Below are 18,185 nucleotides of genomic sequence, written 5' to 3' on the forward strand. Positions count from 1 at the left end.
CCATCTGAACAAAGGAAGATGCACAGTAGTGTTGGATCAAGAACAATACAAGGAGAAAGTTCATGATTTGTTACAAGATGACAACACGTACTTACCACTAAGGAAGGACCCTACATCTAATTTCAGATCTAAGATAAATGCAGCTCTTAAGAAATTGGAAAGAGACAAGGTGATTGATCGCTCGACGTATCTCAAGTTATACCCAAAAGGACAACAACCGCCAGCCTTCTATGGACTTCCAAAAATACATAAAAATAACATCCCTCTTCGGCCAATTGTTTCCAGCATAGGATCGGTGACTTATCAACTTGCACGGTTCTTAGCCAACATCATTGGTCCGCTGGTTGGTAAATCAGAACATCATGTAAAAAACAGTGAAGACTTTGTCAACAAAATCAAGGATATTTGTGTTGAAAATGATGAGATTATCACATCCTACGATGTATGTTCACTGTTTACCTGCATACCCCCTAAAGGAGCTGTTGAAGTGGTAAGAGAATTCCTTGAAGCTGATGACACCCTGAAAGAGAGATCTAAATTATCAGTCAACCAGATCTGTCAACTCTTGGAACTTTGCCTTGAATGTACATATTTTACTTATGATGGCGAGTTTTACAAGCAAGTACAAGGTTGCGCTATGGGTTCTCCCGTATCTCCTATCGTGGCCAATCTCTACATGGAGAAGTTCGAACTTAAAGCTATCAATAGCTTTCCTGGTACCCCTCCTGCCAACTGGTTTAGATACGTGGATGACACATGGTGTCGGCTCAAGAAGGGATTGGCGGACAGTTTTTTCGAACACATTAACAAGGTTGACAAACATATCAGCTTTACTCAGGAGACCAGTCAAGATAACACACTACCTTTCTTGGATGCCAAACTACATGTAGAGACAGACGGTCACATTGAGGTGGAGGTTTATCGTAAACCTACTCACACCGATCAATATCTCATCTTTGATTCTCACCATCCCTTGGAACAGAAACTTGGTGTGATAAGAACCTTGTTTCATCGAGCAGACACCTTGATTACTTCGGCTGAAGCCAGAGCCAAGGAACATACTCACCTCAAGAAAGCTCTATCCAAGTGTGGATATCAACAATGGACTTTTAACAAAGCACTTAAGCCTTCCGACTCATCTAAGAAGACGTCAAGAAACTCACAGTTAGACAGGACTAAAACAGTCAACATTTCCATCCCATACATCCAAGGAGTTTCGGAGAAGATAAGACGTATCTTACACAATTACAACATCGCCACCAACTTCAAACCATGTCGCACTCTCAGACAGATGTTGTTTCATCCAAAGGACAAGCTTAAAAACTGTGTGAAATCGGATGTCATTTACAGACTAAAATGTGAAGATCATCATTGCAAAGAAACGTACATCGGGGAGACCAGTCAGCCGCTCAAGGAAAGATATAAGCAACACTGCAGGGCCAGTAACAGTGGATTTTCTTCGGCCATATGGCACCATCTGGACAAACATAAAGGACATTCTTTTCATCTTGAATCAACGGACATCTTGGACCGGGAGGCGCGCTGGTTTGAGCGTGGAGTCAAGGAGGCGATTTATGAAAGACTTTATAAACCATCACTCAACAGGAAGGGAGGACTTAGAGTTGAACTTTCAAGTACATGGGATTCTACTTTACAGCATATCTAGGGACTCACTTATCTTTATCATTACATTAGTTAATACTTTACCATGTGTATTGTATATAGAATCTATAGAACGCTTGTTGCTAACTTATTATTTGTTTATTTAGAACATAAATACTTTTAGAATTAACGGTGCCGTTCCGAGTTCTACCGCAATTTTGAATATTTCACTGATGAAAGATGCCGGACGGCGTCTGAAACGTCTGACATTATTTTCTTATTTTATCCAGAAGTAAAGATTCAAACTTTTCTTATTAGTATTATCCTGGATGATTAATCTTCACAAACCTCCCAATAAATATTTTGGTTTTACAAGTCAGTGTGTTATACCGTCTGTTATTACTCCGTGAAGGAGGTCATGACCTCCGGACGGAGTGTTGTAAACAGCCGTTTTTCGTGTTCGCAGTCAAAACACTGGGTTCCCTTTGTGTAATCGGCACGCAATTTTATACGCCGTCTGCGGGCATGCCCGTGATCTGTATCTGTATCTGTATAGCCGGTATAACCGCCTTTCGGCGCAACACACCAGCGCACGCGGCGCGGCGGCAGCTGGCTATATTACACCGATCGACTTGTTACACCTAACCCTTGAACTTCTAGCTCTAGACTTTGTTTAAAGCTATCTAATGACAATGCCCCTACTGTACTTGGTGACAGTGAGTTCCACTCTGCAATGGTTCTAGGAAAGAATGAATTCTTGAACACCTCAATCCTTGGTTGATAACTCTGGTACTTGAAGGCATGACTATTTCTTGTTCTCTTCTAGGCTGGTATTAGGTACTTAGTAGTTGGGACATCCACCAGTCGTGATGATGCACGAATGTGTATTTTGCCGTTGCTGTTTTCGCGGTCAATGTAATATTTCAAATGCACCCCTACAATTTTGAGGCAAATTGGAATGGTCCAGAAATAATATTTGATTTTAATTTGATCATATTTTTTTCAGTTCTTTACCATCCAACCACCATTAGTTTAGCAACTGTTGTCATGACAGACATACACAAAGTTCCTACAAGGGCCACAAACACTCACTCACCACACGTCACTCCGCTGTCGTTATACATCTTTATATTGGGGACAATTTCTTCAGACAGTGGGGGAAAAGAGTTTTTTTCTATCATGTGCTAATGTAAACAATAGCCTGGATTGTAACACTCCTGGCTAATCATTGGTTTACAGCAAGGTTGCAAAGTTCTAGCTACATGCAGAAGTCCTGGTGGTGGAGAGAAGATGCCGGTGTACTCTTGTTTTCAATGACTAGAGGTTGTTGTCAGTGATCAGGCCCACCACGTTGTCTGGAAGACTGTTCCAGATGTCAACTGCAGTGTGTATGAAGGTTCTGCCGGTGGCGTGAATTCTAGAGACCGGCACAGTGAGGGCATGTTTTCCAGTGGAGAGACTGCTGCGGGTTGTGCGTCTGTAGACGATGTTGAATAAACTTGTAGTTTTCATGACAAGCTGTGTGGTTTTGTTGTCAAGGTGCTGAGAAATAAACATTACAGACCCTTAATTCATTGCGATTCATCCATGTGTGTGTATTTGTGTGCTATGACCTTATTTGACATGTATGTCTGATCCTGTTAACCAGTTTGCCACGCTTATTTCCGACAGTTAAGTCCGTTCAGCCTTGTTCGTAGAAAACGGATTTATTTCGTCCATACCCGTAATTTTGTTAGCAATACGAAATACGAACAGGCCATTGTAAGTAAATAAGTATAGCCTGACTCTTTGATTGTCAAAAGGTTCCTAATTGTTGATATTTTTGCACACGTAAAGTTTTCCAAAATGTCATTTTCAGCTTGTAACTTGATTTAGTGCAAATGCCACAAAACTGACAGCGTAACTGAATTTACACCAGTCTAACAGCTTAAACCTAACAATACACTGATTATTGAGTTTACTGTTCCCAATGTATTAAAGGAGATATTCTAATTTCTCTGCAGTTAGCTCAGGACAAATCGGAGACCAGACCGACAACTTAAGAACGAAGAATTGTGGTTTGTGCTAAGCCAGACCAGAGAAAGTCTACCATTAAGAAATCGATACAAGCTCGTTTCGATCAGTAACCTATCAGGGTTTTTCTTGTGAAAAGTTAAGTTTAGTACCTCTACAGGTAATCAAGAATGGGAGGCAAGTTTTGTATCCTTGCGACACTGATGTTGTTGGTTTTCGTTCTGTCGTTGGAGATGGGAGATTCCATCATAACAGGGCAACGAGCTGAGCATCTAAAAAGTAAGTAACTGTGCAACATTTCTCTCTGTGCTCACTAGTACTGTAGCGCAAAGCGTTCACTTCAAGCTGGCACAACTTCAAGCAGATTCAAAGACCCAAAGACTAAACAGGATCTAGTAGTACGTGGTTGTGAAAATGGAATAGAAGCTGGACATAACTTTTCTCAGTATGTGGAGTTAAATTTAAGACTAGTCTTTTTTAAAATCAAAATTTGATAACTCACTATAAGAGCAGGAACAACAAGACAACTTTACTATGTACAGCATTAACCTTACTGGCCCCTACAGTATGTGTTACTAATCTTGTATGTCCACTGAAGTGTATTTACTTAATGTTACTCCCAATATTGTATATACGTGACTGTGTATATCATGTTAGCTGTTGCGTGGCTTTGCCAAAGTTAGTCCAATGAACACGTGGCTCTTTTATATATTGGTTTATTTCACAAATACAATAAACAGTACAATTGGTATGTTTCACATCGCAGCCACAGGCTGAATTGCGTGCACATATTACATATTACTTATTAAAATCATGATGCCGCAACTGTTTAAAACCCTAGCTTATTTACTTTTAAAAACTAGTAAAGTATATACAATAACACTAAATGCAAGGACAATGAATTCAACCTGTAAGCACAAAAGGACTCTACGGATACCCTACTATACAGAGTTGTTCAACAGTGTGACAAAGTATTTCTATAACGGTCGGTTCTTGCTGGCAACTGGTCAATCCGTCTGTTCTGTCTGGTCACCCTGCCGCTAATGTTACCTCTATGTTCTGGCAACCAGTGACTGTGACTTAGATTAGAACACTGTGGCAACCAGTGACAGTGACTTATATTAGAACAGATTTGTAGGAACAACTCTAATAAGGTCATTTTCTATAATTCTTCAGACAGGCTTGTAAGGTTGAAAACAAGGATTGATGCGGTCAACCTGAAAGTGGCCCAAACTACTGTGACTTTGAACAACATGGCGGAGACTGGTCTTCCGGAGGTCCCGGATGTTCGACCACAATCGCCATCAACCGGTAAGGTCGTATCTCTGTAACGTTATGCATATGTGTGTGTGTGTGTGTGTGTGTGTGTGTGTGTCTCGGTTGGGTTAAGGCGGCCTAGGCTGATATTCATGTTCGAGTTCGGGCGTGTGTCTGCACGATTGCCACATACATGTTTCGAACCCGAATCATGTTCCACCATGTTCGATATGACGTCATTCGAATAGAACGCGTGTTCGAATTCGGGGTTACCGGCGGTCATTTGTATGTTTTCCCTGTAAACCCGCGTTGTTACGCATTTTATTCTCGGAGTATGACTTAAACGGCTTTACGCGCAGCTGAAAACAACATAATTCATCTTTAGAGTAATCCATGTTTACATATTATCACTTTTTTATCAAAATTATCCGAGGCTATTTTGCATATAAGTCGAAATTTTTTAACTGTGGCGATTTTTTAACGAAAAATGACAGAAAAATAGCTGTTTCTGTCGTTTTTGGCCCAAAAAAAAAGTGTAACTGTCATTTAAAACAAAATAGCCTCGGACAAAAATAATAAATAGGGGGTTGGCTTTCTACTTGTAAAATATCATGATGAAAGGTGTTGTTACCGCTTGCGCGTAAAGCCATGAAGTAAACAGCTTTTTTTTAACCAAAATGTTGATTTTTAACCCAAAAATTCAGAAGTAGTAAAAACAAAATAACCTTTATTCAATGTGTTTCAAGTACTACTAGAACTGTGTGAAGTTAAGTTCTGGTGCGACCAAGCTATCAAAAGTTACAGCCATATGTATGAAATACTAATCATAGTTGGCCATAGGCTGCCTTAACCCAACCGAGGTGTGTGTGTGTGTGTGTGTGTGTGTGTGTGTGTGTGTGTGTGTGTGTGTGTTTGCATGCTTGTAGGTGTGCATGTGTGTGTGTGACTGTGTGCGTGTGTGTATGTATATGCGATTGTGTATGTATGTGCGTTTGTTCATGTGCGTGTGTGCTTGTGTGTGCATGTGTATGCATACAATTCTCTTCAAAATTCTTCCCTACTGTCTTGCTAGTTTAATACAAAAACAGCGATCACTTAAATGCCGTTTAAATAATATATTACTTGACAATGGCAAAACACATTTGTACAAAACAAGCAAACTGCCTTTAGAACAAGCTTCTGAAATGAGCCAAACATAAATGCCCATTTCTTCTTTTTTTTTTTTGCTTTTTTTTTCAAGTTTAGGTCACAGTAATTTTTATGGATGACATCATTGTGCGCATTAATTTTCGCCTGATTTTGGAACAAAAAATGGAGAAATTTTGTTATACTATCATGAAAGTTCATCTGTGTTGGTAGTTACATGTTTAAAGTTACAACTTTTGGTCCAACACAAAAAATTCTCTCACCTAGAGCATTCGACCAGTCACTCTGGTCTTCCTCAGTAGACTGACCCAGTGAAGCTTGTCACGTGGCTTCTTTGAAGTGTGACGTCAACACTGGGTCAAAGGTATCTGGTAGACGATGTCGGACCCCGTCGCGGTTCAATCCCCTTCAATGTAGGGTGATGGGCCCTGATGTATATGGCTTCCTTCACCCCTCTCAAGAAATAGTCTTGTTCAGTGTCTAAAATCCTTACAGTGTCAAGTGAACTTTGACTCTAACCATCCACTTGACCACAAACTGTGGTAAAATCTGGGCTGCAAAATTCCCACATTTCATAGAACCCGAACTGTGTTCGATGGTGTTCGATCTGGGCAATTCGACTCGAACCCGCGTTCCATTTCGGGGTCACCAGCGGTCATTTACAATAAAACGGCAAAACGAGCCCTTCTGCCTGAGTGCCTCGCAACAGATAAAAAAAAACAACACTTTTCTATAGATACAGACAGTTTCCTGGACAGTACATGTCCTCTATAATTTTTGGTGGGTATGTAACATGTAGCGAAGCTACTGTCGTATCCTTGGGTGACCTTGAATACTGTAATGATTCTTTACGCTTGTATGAATAACACAATGCACACTTTCTGGCGATATGACATATCTGCAAAACTCGTTCAAACCTGAAAACATGGAGAGTCAAACATACCCCATTTATGGCTCATAATCACTGTCACGATTGTCCCGAAAATCGTGCTTTAGGGATTTTTGAAAAATGCCCTCGATTTTGAATTATGGGTAATTGAGTGCGAAAAAAGCAAAAAAAAATCGATTTTTTCACCTATTTGTCGACAAAAAGTATACTTAGAGTCAGAAATTAAAAAAATCCCTAAAGCACGATTTTTGATCTTATTCCTAGTCGTCAAAACATATAAAAATCAGTGATCTTGCGTGATATGTGTAGCCAGGTTTGCTCGGGGATTGGCTAAAATATGGCGTTGCGAAATCCCGAAAATCATCGACAACGAAATGCGAAAAAATCATCCATTTAGCGCAAAAAAATCACCATTGAATACATGTAAAGACAATAATTTTATTTTATTTCAACGAAACTTTGATACTAGTTTCAAATGTTTTACGGTTAGCCCAAAATTGCGTCTTGTAACCCGATACTTTATCGAACGCCCCCAGCAATGGGAAAGAATACCGTAGTAACAGACCGCCATGGTGATTAGGACTCTATGTCACAGAGCCAACACCATAGTGTCAGATCCACAGGATTTAGAGACCGAGAAGTCCCACCTGACCCAAGCGTTAAAAACTTGTGGCTACCCCCAGTGGGCCATCAACAAAGCGACCTGCCCAAAACCATCCAACACCAAACCCTCAGCAGGAAGTCCAAGGGGTTGGTAGTCCTTCCATACATTAAGGACTTGTCTGAAGTTCTCAGGAGGATTTCCCACGGGATTGCAACTTGTTTCAAACCAACCACTACTTTAAGACACATTCTTGTTGCGCCCAAGGACAAAACCCCCAAAGAGAAGAAGCCTGCCAGGGCAAAAGCAACAAGGGGCCCTACCAGGAAACGTACATTGGGGAAACAGAGAGGTCTCTAAAAGCCAGGTTTTAAGAACATACACGGCCTAGCTATGCCAGTTCAGAGGTGTCTCAGGATTTTAGACACTGAACAAGACTATTTCTTGAGAGGGGTGAAGGAAGCCATATACATCAGGGCCCATCACCCTACATTGAACTGCGACGGGGGCCGACATCGTCTACCAGATACCTTTGACCCAGTGTTAATGTCACACTTCAAAGAAGCCACGTGACGAGCTTCACTAGGTCAGTCTACTTAGGAAGACCAGAGTGACTGGTCGAAAGCTGTAGGTGAGAGAACTTTTTGTGTTGGACCAAAAGTTTTAACTTTAAACAAGAAATTTTGTTGCCTTCTGACAGTGATCAACATGCCGAAAATGTCTGCTTGCCATGCCGGAAGGTGGACCACGGCGGTCTGTCACTACAGCATCCTTTCCCATTGCTAGTAGCGTTCTAAAATGTATCGGGTTACAAGACGCTATTTTGGCCTATTTTGGACTACCCGTAAAACACTTAAAATAAACAAAAAGGATTTAAAAGTAAATTTCGTCAAATTAAAATGAAATTATTGCCTTAACATCCTTTTGATATTAGCTGTTTATGTTAAATCATTGATTTTGCAAAATTTCTCTAAGAAAGACGATTTTTTTCGGGTTTCCGACCACAAGTCATGCTTTAGGCAAACATCGTTTAAACCTGGCTACGTATATTACCCCAGATGCCTGATTTTTATATTTTTCGACGACTGGGAATAAGATCAAAAATCGTGTTTTAGACACTGAACAAGACACTTTAGGGATTTTTTAATTTCTGATTTTAAGTCTAGTTTTTGTCAACATATTGGTGAAAAAATTGAAATTTTTTACATTTTTCGCAGTAAATTACCCATAATTCAAAATTGAGACCATTTTTCAAAAATCCCTAAAACACGATTTTCGGGACAACCGTAACGGTCATTTTGAGCCGTGAATGGGGTATGTTTGACTCTCCATGCTTGCAGGTTAAAACGAGTTTTGCAGACATGTCATGTCGACCAAAAGGCTGCCATGTGTTATTCACACTGGTGTAAAGAATCATTACAGTATTCAAGGTCACTTAAGGACACGACAGTAGCTTCGCTACATGTTACATGTCCACAAAAAATGATAGCGGACATGTATTGTCCAGGAAACTGTTTGTATCTATAGAAAAGTGTTGTTTTTTATCTGTTGCGAGGCACTCAGGCCGAAGGGCTTGTTTTGCCGCTTTATTGTAAGTGACCGCAGGTGACTCCGAAATAGAACGCGGGTTCGATTCGAATTGCCCAGATCGAACACAGTTCGGATTCTATGACATGTGGGAACTTTGCAGCCCAGTTTTTACCACCGTGATCGCAGATAACTATGAAGAGAAAAGACAAAAAACCATCAGATTTAAGTTTTGTTTCTTACTTTAATGCAGTGATATGTGATGCTGGCTGTGTATATGTGATGTTCCCAATGAATTAAAACCATTTGTACCATGATTGAGTCAAAATCTTAAAATATAGGAACCTTGTTTTGAATGTAGGAACCGTCTTCCTTTTTTTTCGCCCGCTCACATTAGATTTGGAGTCTGTCATCCATAGAATTTACTTGCTGTGGCCTTATGAAGAATGTTCCACGCCATATATTTTTTCACTTTTATGATTTGGCCCATTGCAATTCTCAATCACTTGTGAAGTGCAGGTTTATCTAATACAATTAACATTGTCTTTCATCTTAGTGTATTTGCAGGCATGTCCAGACGGTTGGACGAGAAACAAGCAGTCATGTTACCTGCTAGTGGATACTCCAAAAACATGGCAAGACGCCAGGGACGCATGTCATCAGCTCCAGGCAGATCTAGCCAGCCTTACTACCGCAGATGAACAGGTGAGGTTACATTGTTACGAGTTTGAATGATCACGCATGCAAATAGAAAACACCAATTCATCATTTGTATCACTACATTCTCCATGGAACGAACCGGTATCAGACGTCAATGACAGAATCATGAGAGATAAGTTGACGATGCCATTCTAGGGAGGGGTGGTCACGATATACGAATATACGTATTGCAGAAATGTGTCAATGTATTCATTTATGATTTATGACCAAGTTTGTTCCTGTTGATACTGTAGTTATTCCAGGATATCATCAAATGATGAATACTGTGTTTGGTGACTATCGTATCCAAAACCGTGCCAATCTGGTTGAGTGCCTGGATGGTTCTGGATACGCGCGGACTATCCAGAACTGTGCCTGATCATAGTTATGGGCAAAGAAAGGTTCCCAATACACACTGACTATCCAGAACTGTGCCTGATCATAGTTATAGGTAAAGAAATGTTCCCGATACTAGTATGCGCGAACTATCCAGAACTGTTCCTGATCATGTTTCTGGATAAAGCACGGTTATGGATACAACCGTGACCTTGGCCCTTTTTTGTTCCGTTGTAGACTTACATGGCAGCACAGGTCGACGACACCTACTGGTTCGGTCTGTCTGACATTGTGGCTGAAGACGACTGGCAGTGGGAGGACGGCACGAACTATGACCCTACAGTCACGTGAGTTCTTGTCAATATGCGTTAGGCACTTCGGGTCATAGCCTGAGCTCATGAGGACGGATACCATATACTAGTGACCGTAAGGCAAATTTTGATGTGACCCAAAACGTTCACGTCCTAACATTGACGTCTAACGAATTTTGAGGCGGGCTTGGTATTAGGCCATAACAAAGGAGCCCCCCTTTTAAGAGGGAATTCTACATTACTTAAGAGGGAATGCTACATACACTTCCAAACAGCGATAATGCCATAAATACAAAATATACCTGTAATCCCTCATCGAGCCTGTCACACATATGGTCAAATATGTGGCCTCTCCTAACGATGCAAGTACTGTATTAAAATATCATTCATGTCTAACTACTGTGATACTTCCGTCAACACAACAAGAGAGAGAGGGGGGGGGTATGCACATACTGTGATACACATACACAAGCATACCAACACACACGCACACACATACACACAAAATCTTGTTTCACTCTGTGTTTTAGCAACTGGAACTCAAATGAGCCAAACAACATGAACGATGAGGACTGTGCCGAAATCGGGTCTCATGCATGGGGTTGGAATGACCAGGCGTGCACAGATAGAAATGGATACATCTGTGAGATACAAACAGGTGAGCTAAGAAATAGACAGCTTTCTCCCATATGTTCTTTTAGTTTCTCATTTCTTTCTTATTTGTTAACTTAACACAAAGGACAACAACGACACACTCAAGTTAACATTTTTCTTACGCCACGTGTTCACACAAAGCAAAAAATTCAAACGATTTATAGAGCTCCCACTTCCGTTGTCCAATATTGTTGTAATTATATATATATATATATATAATGCAAATTAGGTCATCATTTGCATAATTGGTATCTGTTGATGTTCCATCTGCCACAGATTAAAAAGATAACATGTATGGCAGTACTATTATATAAAACACTGTGATTATAGAATTTCCTCTGTTCCTCAATAATTATGTAAATTAAGTCCTCATTTGCATAATTTGCATTTAATTACGTGCAACTCTCTCTCAGCTATCTACATACCGAAAATGAAAATACGTTGTTCCTATCTGGACTTATTGGCTTTAAAGTTTTTACCAGAAACTAACCTGCAATTCCAGAACAAGCCGATAGGGGGACAAAACTTACACCAGCTATTTCTGACAATATAAGCTATCTGTCACAAAAAAATCAAGACCATAGCATGGTCAGGACAAAAGATACAAAAACCGGAAGTTCTGCTGCAGTCCAAGGTCATCCACCTGGACGCCCATATTTGACCGTGACCTTCGTCTTCCTAAGACCTACCAGCATACCAAATATAATCACAATCCATAAAGGTGTTATGAAGTTAGGCGGAAACACACACACACACACTTACACACACATAGACGCATACACACACGCACAGACAGGCCAAAAACAATACATCCACTTTTCATGAAGGTAAGAATACCTCAATTTTTCATGGAGGTAATAATCGGATCCATATCATATTACATGTAACAAATGCTATTTTTCCTGCAGGGGAGGTAAATGTTGCCCTCGGCAAAATGGCTACACAGAGCAGTACGATGATACCGCAATATCCTGCGGAACGAGCTGTGGACGGAAACACAGGAACCACTATGTACCTTCTGAACGAATGCACACACACGCACTGGGAGTACGAGCCGTGGTGGAAGGTTGATCTTGGAGACACTTACGTCATCAGTCACGTGACAGTCATTAACCGCGGAGACTGCTGTGGTGAGTGGATAGGAAACAGTTGGTTAGAACTATAATTATATCAGTTCGTATCTTTATTACACAATGCGTAAAATTGTAAGATTTACTTCAGAGATGTAAAAGATTAACCGCACATAATAATACTTTTATATACGGTATTACATAAAAATCACATGTCCAAAACTAAAACACATATGCTTGGATGTATAATTCTTAATCGGTCGTGAAGGGTGTAAACGTACTTTATCTTACTTAATTTTTGTTCTCTTACAAGTTCAAAACTTTCAAAGTAAACGCTATCCTCCGATTAAATTATTTAGGATCAAAAAGAGCTTCTAAATGTCTAAAAAAAGTTAGAACACCAGTTCTAAAAAGGTAGAAATACACCTCTTACAGGAGAACGACTGCGAAACTTCATGGTACGAGTCGGTCCATATGAGGACTTCCTTGAAAATACACCATGTGGTGACATTTACTCGGAAACTCCATCGAATGGAGAGACTATAGACGTGCGGTGTGAGGAGCCCATCTCAGGGAGGTGGGTGTCTGTCCAGCTGATCGGCCGGAAGGACGTCCTGTCTCTGTGTGAGGTACAGGTGTTTGCAGGGACAGGTGAGATGATAGCAATTTTTGGCCGTGTTTATGTGAAGTCACCCAAATCGCGATTCGGGTAACTCACATTCCTCATATCTGGTCCACTTGCCACACAATCCTTACAAACCGTGAACGATCACGATTCTACGAAACTGCATTCATTGATAACACGCAAGGTGGCGTGTTATCAATGTCAGGGGTCAACGACCTGCTTGCTGGTGCCCCCTCTCAGCGTATCTCGGCCGAATGCCGACGTGGTCCCGGCATAGGCGGTGAAGGTTGCCCTATAACGGACACATTATTTGACCATTACTTCCCTTTAAGTTGCTGCCACGCAAAATTTGATATTGCATACAAATAAAGAAATATCAGCCCGTAATCCATGACCAGGCGAAGTCACATTGAAGTCACATTGCGTTCAGACGCAAATCGCGATGCGGGAAAACCGATTCGAAACCACCTCTAGGAGTGTTTTGGGATCGAGGCGCTTTCAATGTGCTTTATTTGGAGCGTTCAGATAAAGCCACTTGAAACCGGCTTCGGGGTAAACCACATGTAAAGCGCCTTGAGTGACTTCACATAAACACGGCCTTTGGCAGATGTTCAGGCCTCATTAACGTTCATATTGCCCCAGCACAGTCCCAACAAGAATTCGTAGATCTCATACCTCCATGAAATATATGAGTTTTTGCAAATGACATGTCCTCATAATCCATGCAAATGACCTCTACATAAACATCATATATGCATAGTGTTGTTAACCTTTAAATAACTTGCACATGCCACAAGGTATCTCAGTTTGAGGTAACATTTCTCATATTTTGCCACAAAATATCATTAAACAGATGAAGAGTGTAAACAATGGTTATTTGGGGGTGAAAACTGATTTTAGATTCGAGCCTTACTTCCGGGTATTCTTGTGCGCCAAGTGTAATCCGCCCGTTTGACCCATGCTAATTAGTAGATGTGTAAACTAAAACCGCACCCTCTGCGCAAGCGCCTATAACTGACCTTTGACATGACTAAATCGAATATGTGGGGTTTTCTGCCACAGATGGGGCTGAAAAATGATTTGATTTGATTTATTAGAATTGCAAACAAGTACTATACTCGTGGGCCACAGGCAGCGGGGGCTGGTGTTGTGGCCCACACACAAAACAATCACAAGCACAGAAGCAAGACACACATTTAAACCTAGTATAAGTATATAGAATAAGTATAAGGGTACTAAAATCAGCATAGATTAGAATACTAGTATATCAGTCCATTTACTACTAGATACAGTTCATGCGGTTTCTAGCCGCCAGAATGTCTGGGGCCACGTCTCCGGGTCAACTGGTGCTTCTGCTGTGTGAGCAGGTGGGCCTGACACATGTTCTTAAATATACTAATGCTGCGGGCCTCTTTAACAGTGGTGCAGAATAATGGTGCAGAGCTTCTCCATATGGAGGTTGCCCGTACGGTCCCTTCTCGAGAGATCGCTCGTATGTCCTCTTACAATGTTTTTCAGGGTGCCGGAAGTTCGGGTCACTTTTAGGTTAACTGCATCTCTATCTGATCTCATCCTGTCTAATGTATCAGCCTGTTAAAGAGGCTCGTAACATCAGTGTATTCATGAACATGTGTCAGGCCCACCTGCTCACACAGCAGAAGCACCAGTAGGCCCGGAGACGTGGCCCCAGACACGAGAACATTCTGGCGGCTAGAAACCGCATGGACTGTACCAAGTAGTAAATTTACTAATAGATATTCGGTTGATATCTTCTAATCTATGCTGATTATAGATTGTAATTGTTATGTACTTAATATTGTTTAGGTTTAAATGTGTGTCCAGTTTGTGTGTTTATAATTGTTTTGTGTGTTGAACACAACACCAGCTCCCGCTGCCTGTGGCTAATGAGTATTATATTATATTGTCTGCAATTTCAATAAATCAAATCAAATCATTCTCTTCTAAAAACTAAAATTATGATTATATCCAAAAGTCATTAATACATAGTAACCATGATGTTAGTTTTAGCGGATAACATCGCTGAAGGGAAGCCGGCGTTCCAAACCTCGGTGGTGTGGGGTATGGTCGCCGGTCTGGCCGTTGACGGGAACACCGACACTGACTATTACCATGACTCCTGTCAGCACAATGAGGGAGAAACCAACCCCATGTGGTGGGTGGATCTCGGACAATCATTTTCGATTAACAGGTACGTGAAAGTCGTCTTGTTTAAAACAAAAAAGGCAAACCGTGACCAAGGCCGCCACAGATTACCCCTTAAATACATATACAACACGCTTGTCCAATCACATGACCTGCTGGCCTTCTAGGTCACGTGACTACCTTCTTTAGCAGCTGAAGAAAGATGGCAAATGTCACTTCTGTGCTTGAAACCCTGAGTCGTGTGTATCATTTATTTATTTCTATATAATTTTTAACGGTGTCGCTCAATGTAAGGCCGATTATTTTTGGCCACTTCTAGGCATAGAGCTAGATATAATGTAGTTATGTCAGGAGGTGGCGGTGGACCTTTGTTTTGAAGCTTTGTGGATTGTAGTCGGATGGAAAGCATCTGTTTGGAAGACAGTTTCATAATTTTGCAGTCCGGGGAAAGAAGCTGTTGTTGTAAAATGACATGGAGACATGTAGGCTGACGGTGTATTGATGAGAACTGGAAGAGAACCTTTAATTTTAAAACAGCTGAGTAGCCCAATCCATTTGTGAAGCTGCTTTCCAATGAGGGTCCAGCATACAACTTCACAGGACATGATAACACTTAGTCAGACATTTAGTCTAAGTTGCAGCGTTTTACTAAGCATAGCCCTCCACTTTCTAGGCTTAAAATGTTACTCGATAGATTGACGACACCAGAGGATATTCTCATCAAAACTCCCAATGCAGGAATCACTGTCATTTGTACGTAGATATATCAATTTCCCAGTGCCACAGAGGTAGTCTGGAAACCCTTTCTTCACTTTTAAGTTAAACACAGAAGAGTATTTCGTTGTAATGTGCACATGTACATCTATATTAGCTCTAACTTATATATTTCAATGTTGTCAACAGGGTGGTCATCTTCAACCGCATGGACTATGGTCCAGAACGACTCAACCCCTTCAACATCCAAATTGGGAATTCCTACCAGGTCACATTTTTATTATCAATTTAACACACAGCAATTTATTAAAATTTAACACATAACAATTATTAGTTAGTAGAATATTCTTTGATCAGTGACTGTTTTTGAAAGGTAACATCACGTACCTCGTACAAATTTTCGGTGTCGACTGTACACCTTGATTGCGGAGTGACTCGTAGTCTCGTGAGAACAATTATTATTATCAATTTTATTTATTGGTTTATTTGTATCAACATATCAACAGGATATCTCTCAGCCTTGACACACAGGGCTGAATTCTGATGTTTGTTTACAACATAAATCATTAATTAATAATAGGGAAATACGAATTACAATTATGTCGGAATCTACAGATTAATATGATATCACTTTGGTTCATCAAATTTAGGTATTTACAATCTTACAATCTTTCAAACTATGACAATCTTACATCGTTCAAACCTTATATTACTTAATTTAATACACAACAAAACATTAACAAGGACCGTGCGGAGCTGCACTTGAAATATAATTTACAAATAAACACATAGAGTTAATATAACAGTGTGACGAAGTCCCACCACCCCAAGACATTAAATAATACCAGTCTAATGCTTACATGGCAGGTTATATATATATAAAGCTGATTGAAGTAGAGTGACTTCTATACATATTTAATATGACTCATTGGTGGAGAAACGTCTCTGTAAATCTGATTCAATATAATGCGTACTCTGAAGTAAAAGCTAGGAATTCAGCATCCGAATCATGTATGGAATCGCGCTAGATCTATATCTTTCAGTTCTACAGAACACAGAGTCTAGTTTGTGGGATTAGCGAGTCGTCCTGCCGCTTACCGAGGTTCTAGACGGTTTAAATACAAGGACTACATATGGACCTTCTATATCTGATTAGGTAACCATGAACCCCAAGTGTGGAGGGGACCATTACATCGACGTGAGCCAGCCTTCTATTTCCGTCTCCTGTCAGGGGATGTCGGGACGGTACGTCGGGGTCCGTCTGCCCGGATACTACCGAACCCTGACCCTGTGCGAGGTTCAGGTGTATTCTAATTAAGGTATCACAGTTTTTAACATGTTTGTCTGCTATATTTTCCTCCTTGGTATCCATATGCAATATGTATGTATTGCGTATTGCAATGTTTATGTGTATGTGTATGCAATGTTATAGGATTGATTAAACACCCATGTAAAGACAATGAGAATGACATTTTATCTAGTGCATGGCCTTATGTATTAAACATCAAGTTGTTTTTGCTTGAGTCACCGTTTGGAATAACATTTAAAATAGGTAGATTCCGATTCTTTGAGTAATTCATTGAATATGTTAGTTTTGTTATTGTTTTTAGGTGCCTGGACAACATTGTATACATCCGACTGTGGAGGTGTTTCTGCCACCTGGCCTTGCTGTGTTCAGTACATTGATGGTTTCATTATCGAATTATTGTAACGTCTATTTCTACACAGTTTATGCATTGATTTATACCTAGGTTTTGTATTTAGGTCGATTTTGTTGTACCCAAGATTCTGTCTGTATGTTCGCATGTAGTTTATGAGCGTTGCTGTACTTTTGTTGTGTTAATTAAGTTTCATATTTATATGTAGAAAAAGGAGGAATTATTCAAGAGGGTTATACCTCTTGCATATAGTTTACGAAAGTTGCTGTACTTTTGTTGTGTTATTTTTCATATTCATATTTAGAAAAAGGAGGAATTATTCAAGAGGGTTATACCTCTTGCATGTAGTTTACGAAAGTTGTACTTTTGTTGTGTTAATTTTCATATTTATATTTAGACAATTTTTGACCTTTTTCATATTTTGAATTTTCCTATTTATATTTAGACAATTTTTTGACCTTTGTTTGTTTTGAAGGTGACAGCTCTTTTACTTCCCAGTCTTTTCGGATGTAGGGTTTTATGGTTTTCATTACAAAATGTATTTTAATTATGCACTGTATGATAATCATCATCATTCAAAGAAATTGTCATGAGAGTAATAAATGACCATATTTTGCTTTGAATTCTTATACCTGTTCACCAGCATTTTTTTTTGGCCGAAATCTACTTTATTTACCCGCGCGCACTAGTTTTTGGGTCTTCAGAGGATGTAATCCATAAAAGTAAGTCAGTGTGGCCTTATTTGACATGTATGTCTGATCCTGTTAACCGGTCTTTCCACACTTATTTCCGACAGATAAGTCTAGAGGAGCCGTTCAAAGAAGACGGATTTAATTCTTCTACACCCACAATTTTGTTAGCAATACAAAAATAAACAGGCAATTGTCAATAATACCATAACGCTCTTTGATTGATAGTTA

At 40.1% G+C, this 18,185-nt stretch overlaps 2 protein-coding genes across 2 annotated transcripts; both read left to right on the plus strand.

Moving 5' to 3' along the window:
* The first annotated feature begins 7,476 nt into the window (after positions 1-7,476).
* Positions 7,477-11,316, plus strand: LOC109464292 (C-type lectin domain family 4 member M-like). The gene is made up of 5 exons (XM_019761246.1): positions 7,477-7,657; positions 9,592-9,740; positions 10,308-10,417; positions 10,912-11,039; positions 11,312-11,316. Exons 1-5 carry the CDS (start codon positions 7,477-7,479, stop codon positions 11,314-11,316), a joined length of 573 nt encoding a protein of 190 aa, XP_019616805.1.
* A 653-nt stretch (positions 11,317-11,969) lies between these two features.
* On the plus strand, positions 11,970-16,925 carry LOC109464293 (fucolectin-4-like). The gene is made up of 5 exons (XM_019761247.1): positions 11,970-12,165; positions 12,541-12,756; positions 14,753-14,903; positions 15,797-15,875; positions 16,764-16,925. Exons 1-5 carry the CDS (start codon positions 11,970-11,972, stop codon positions 16,923-16,925), a joined length of 804 nt encoding a protein of 267 aa, XP_019616806.1.
* Positions 16,926-18,185: the final 1,260 nt, after the last annotated feature.

This window comes from Branchiostoma belcheri, unplaced genomic scaffold, assembly GCF_001625305.1.
Source record: "Branchiostoma belcheri isolate BF01 breed outbred unplaced genomic scaffold, Haploidv18h27 scaffold136, whole genome shotgun sequence".
Taxonomy (NCBI): domain Eukaryota; kingdom Metazoa; phylum Chordata; class Leptocardii; order Amphioxiformes; family Branchiostomatidae; genus Branchiostoma; species Branchiostoma belcheri.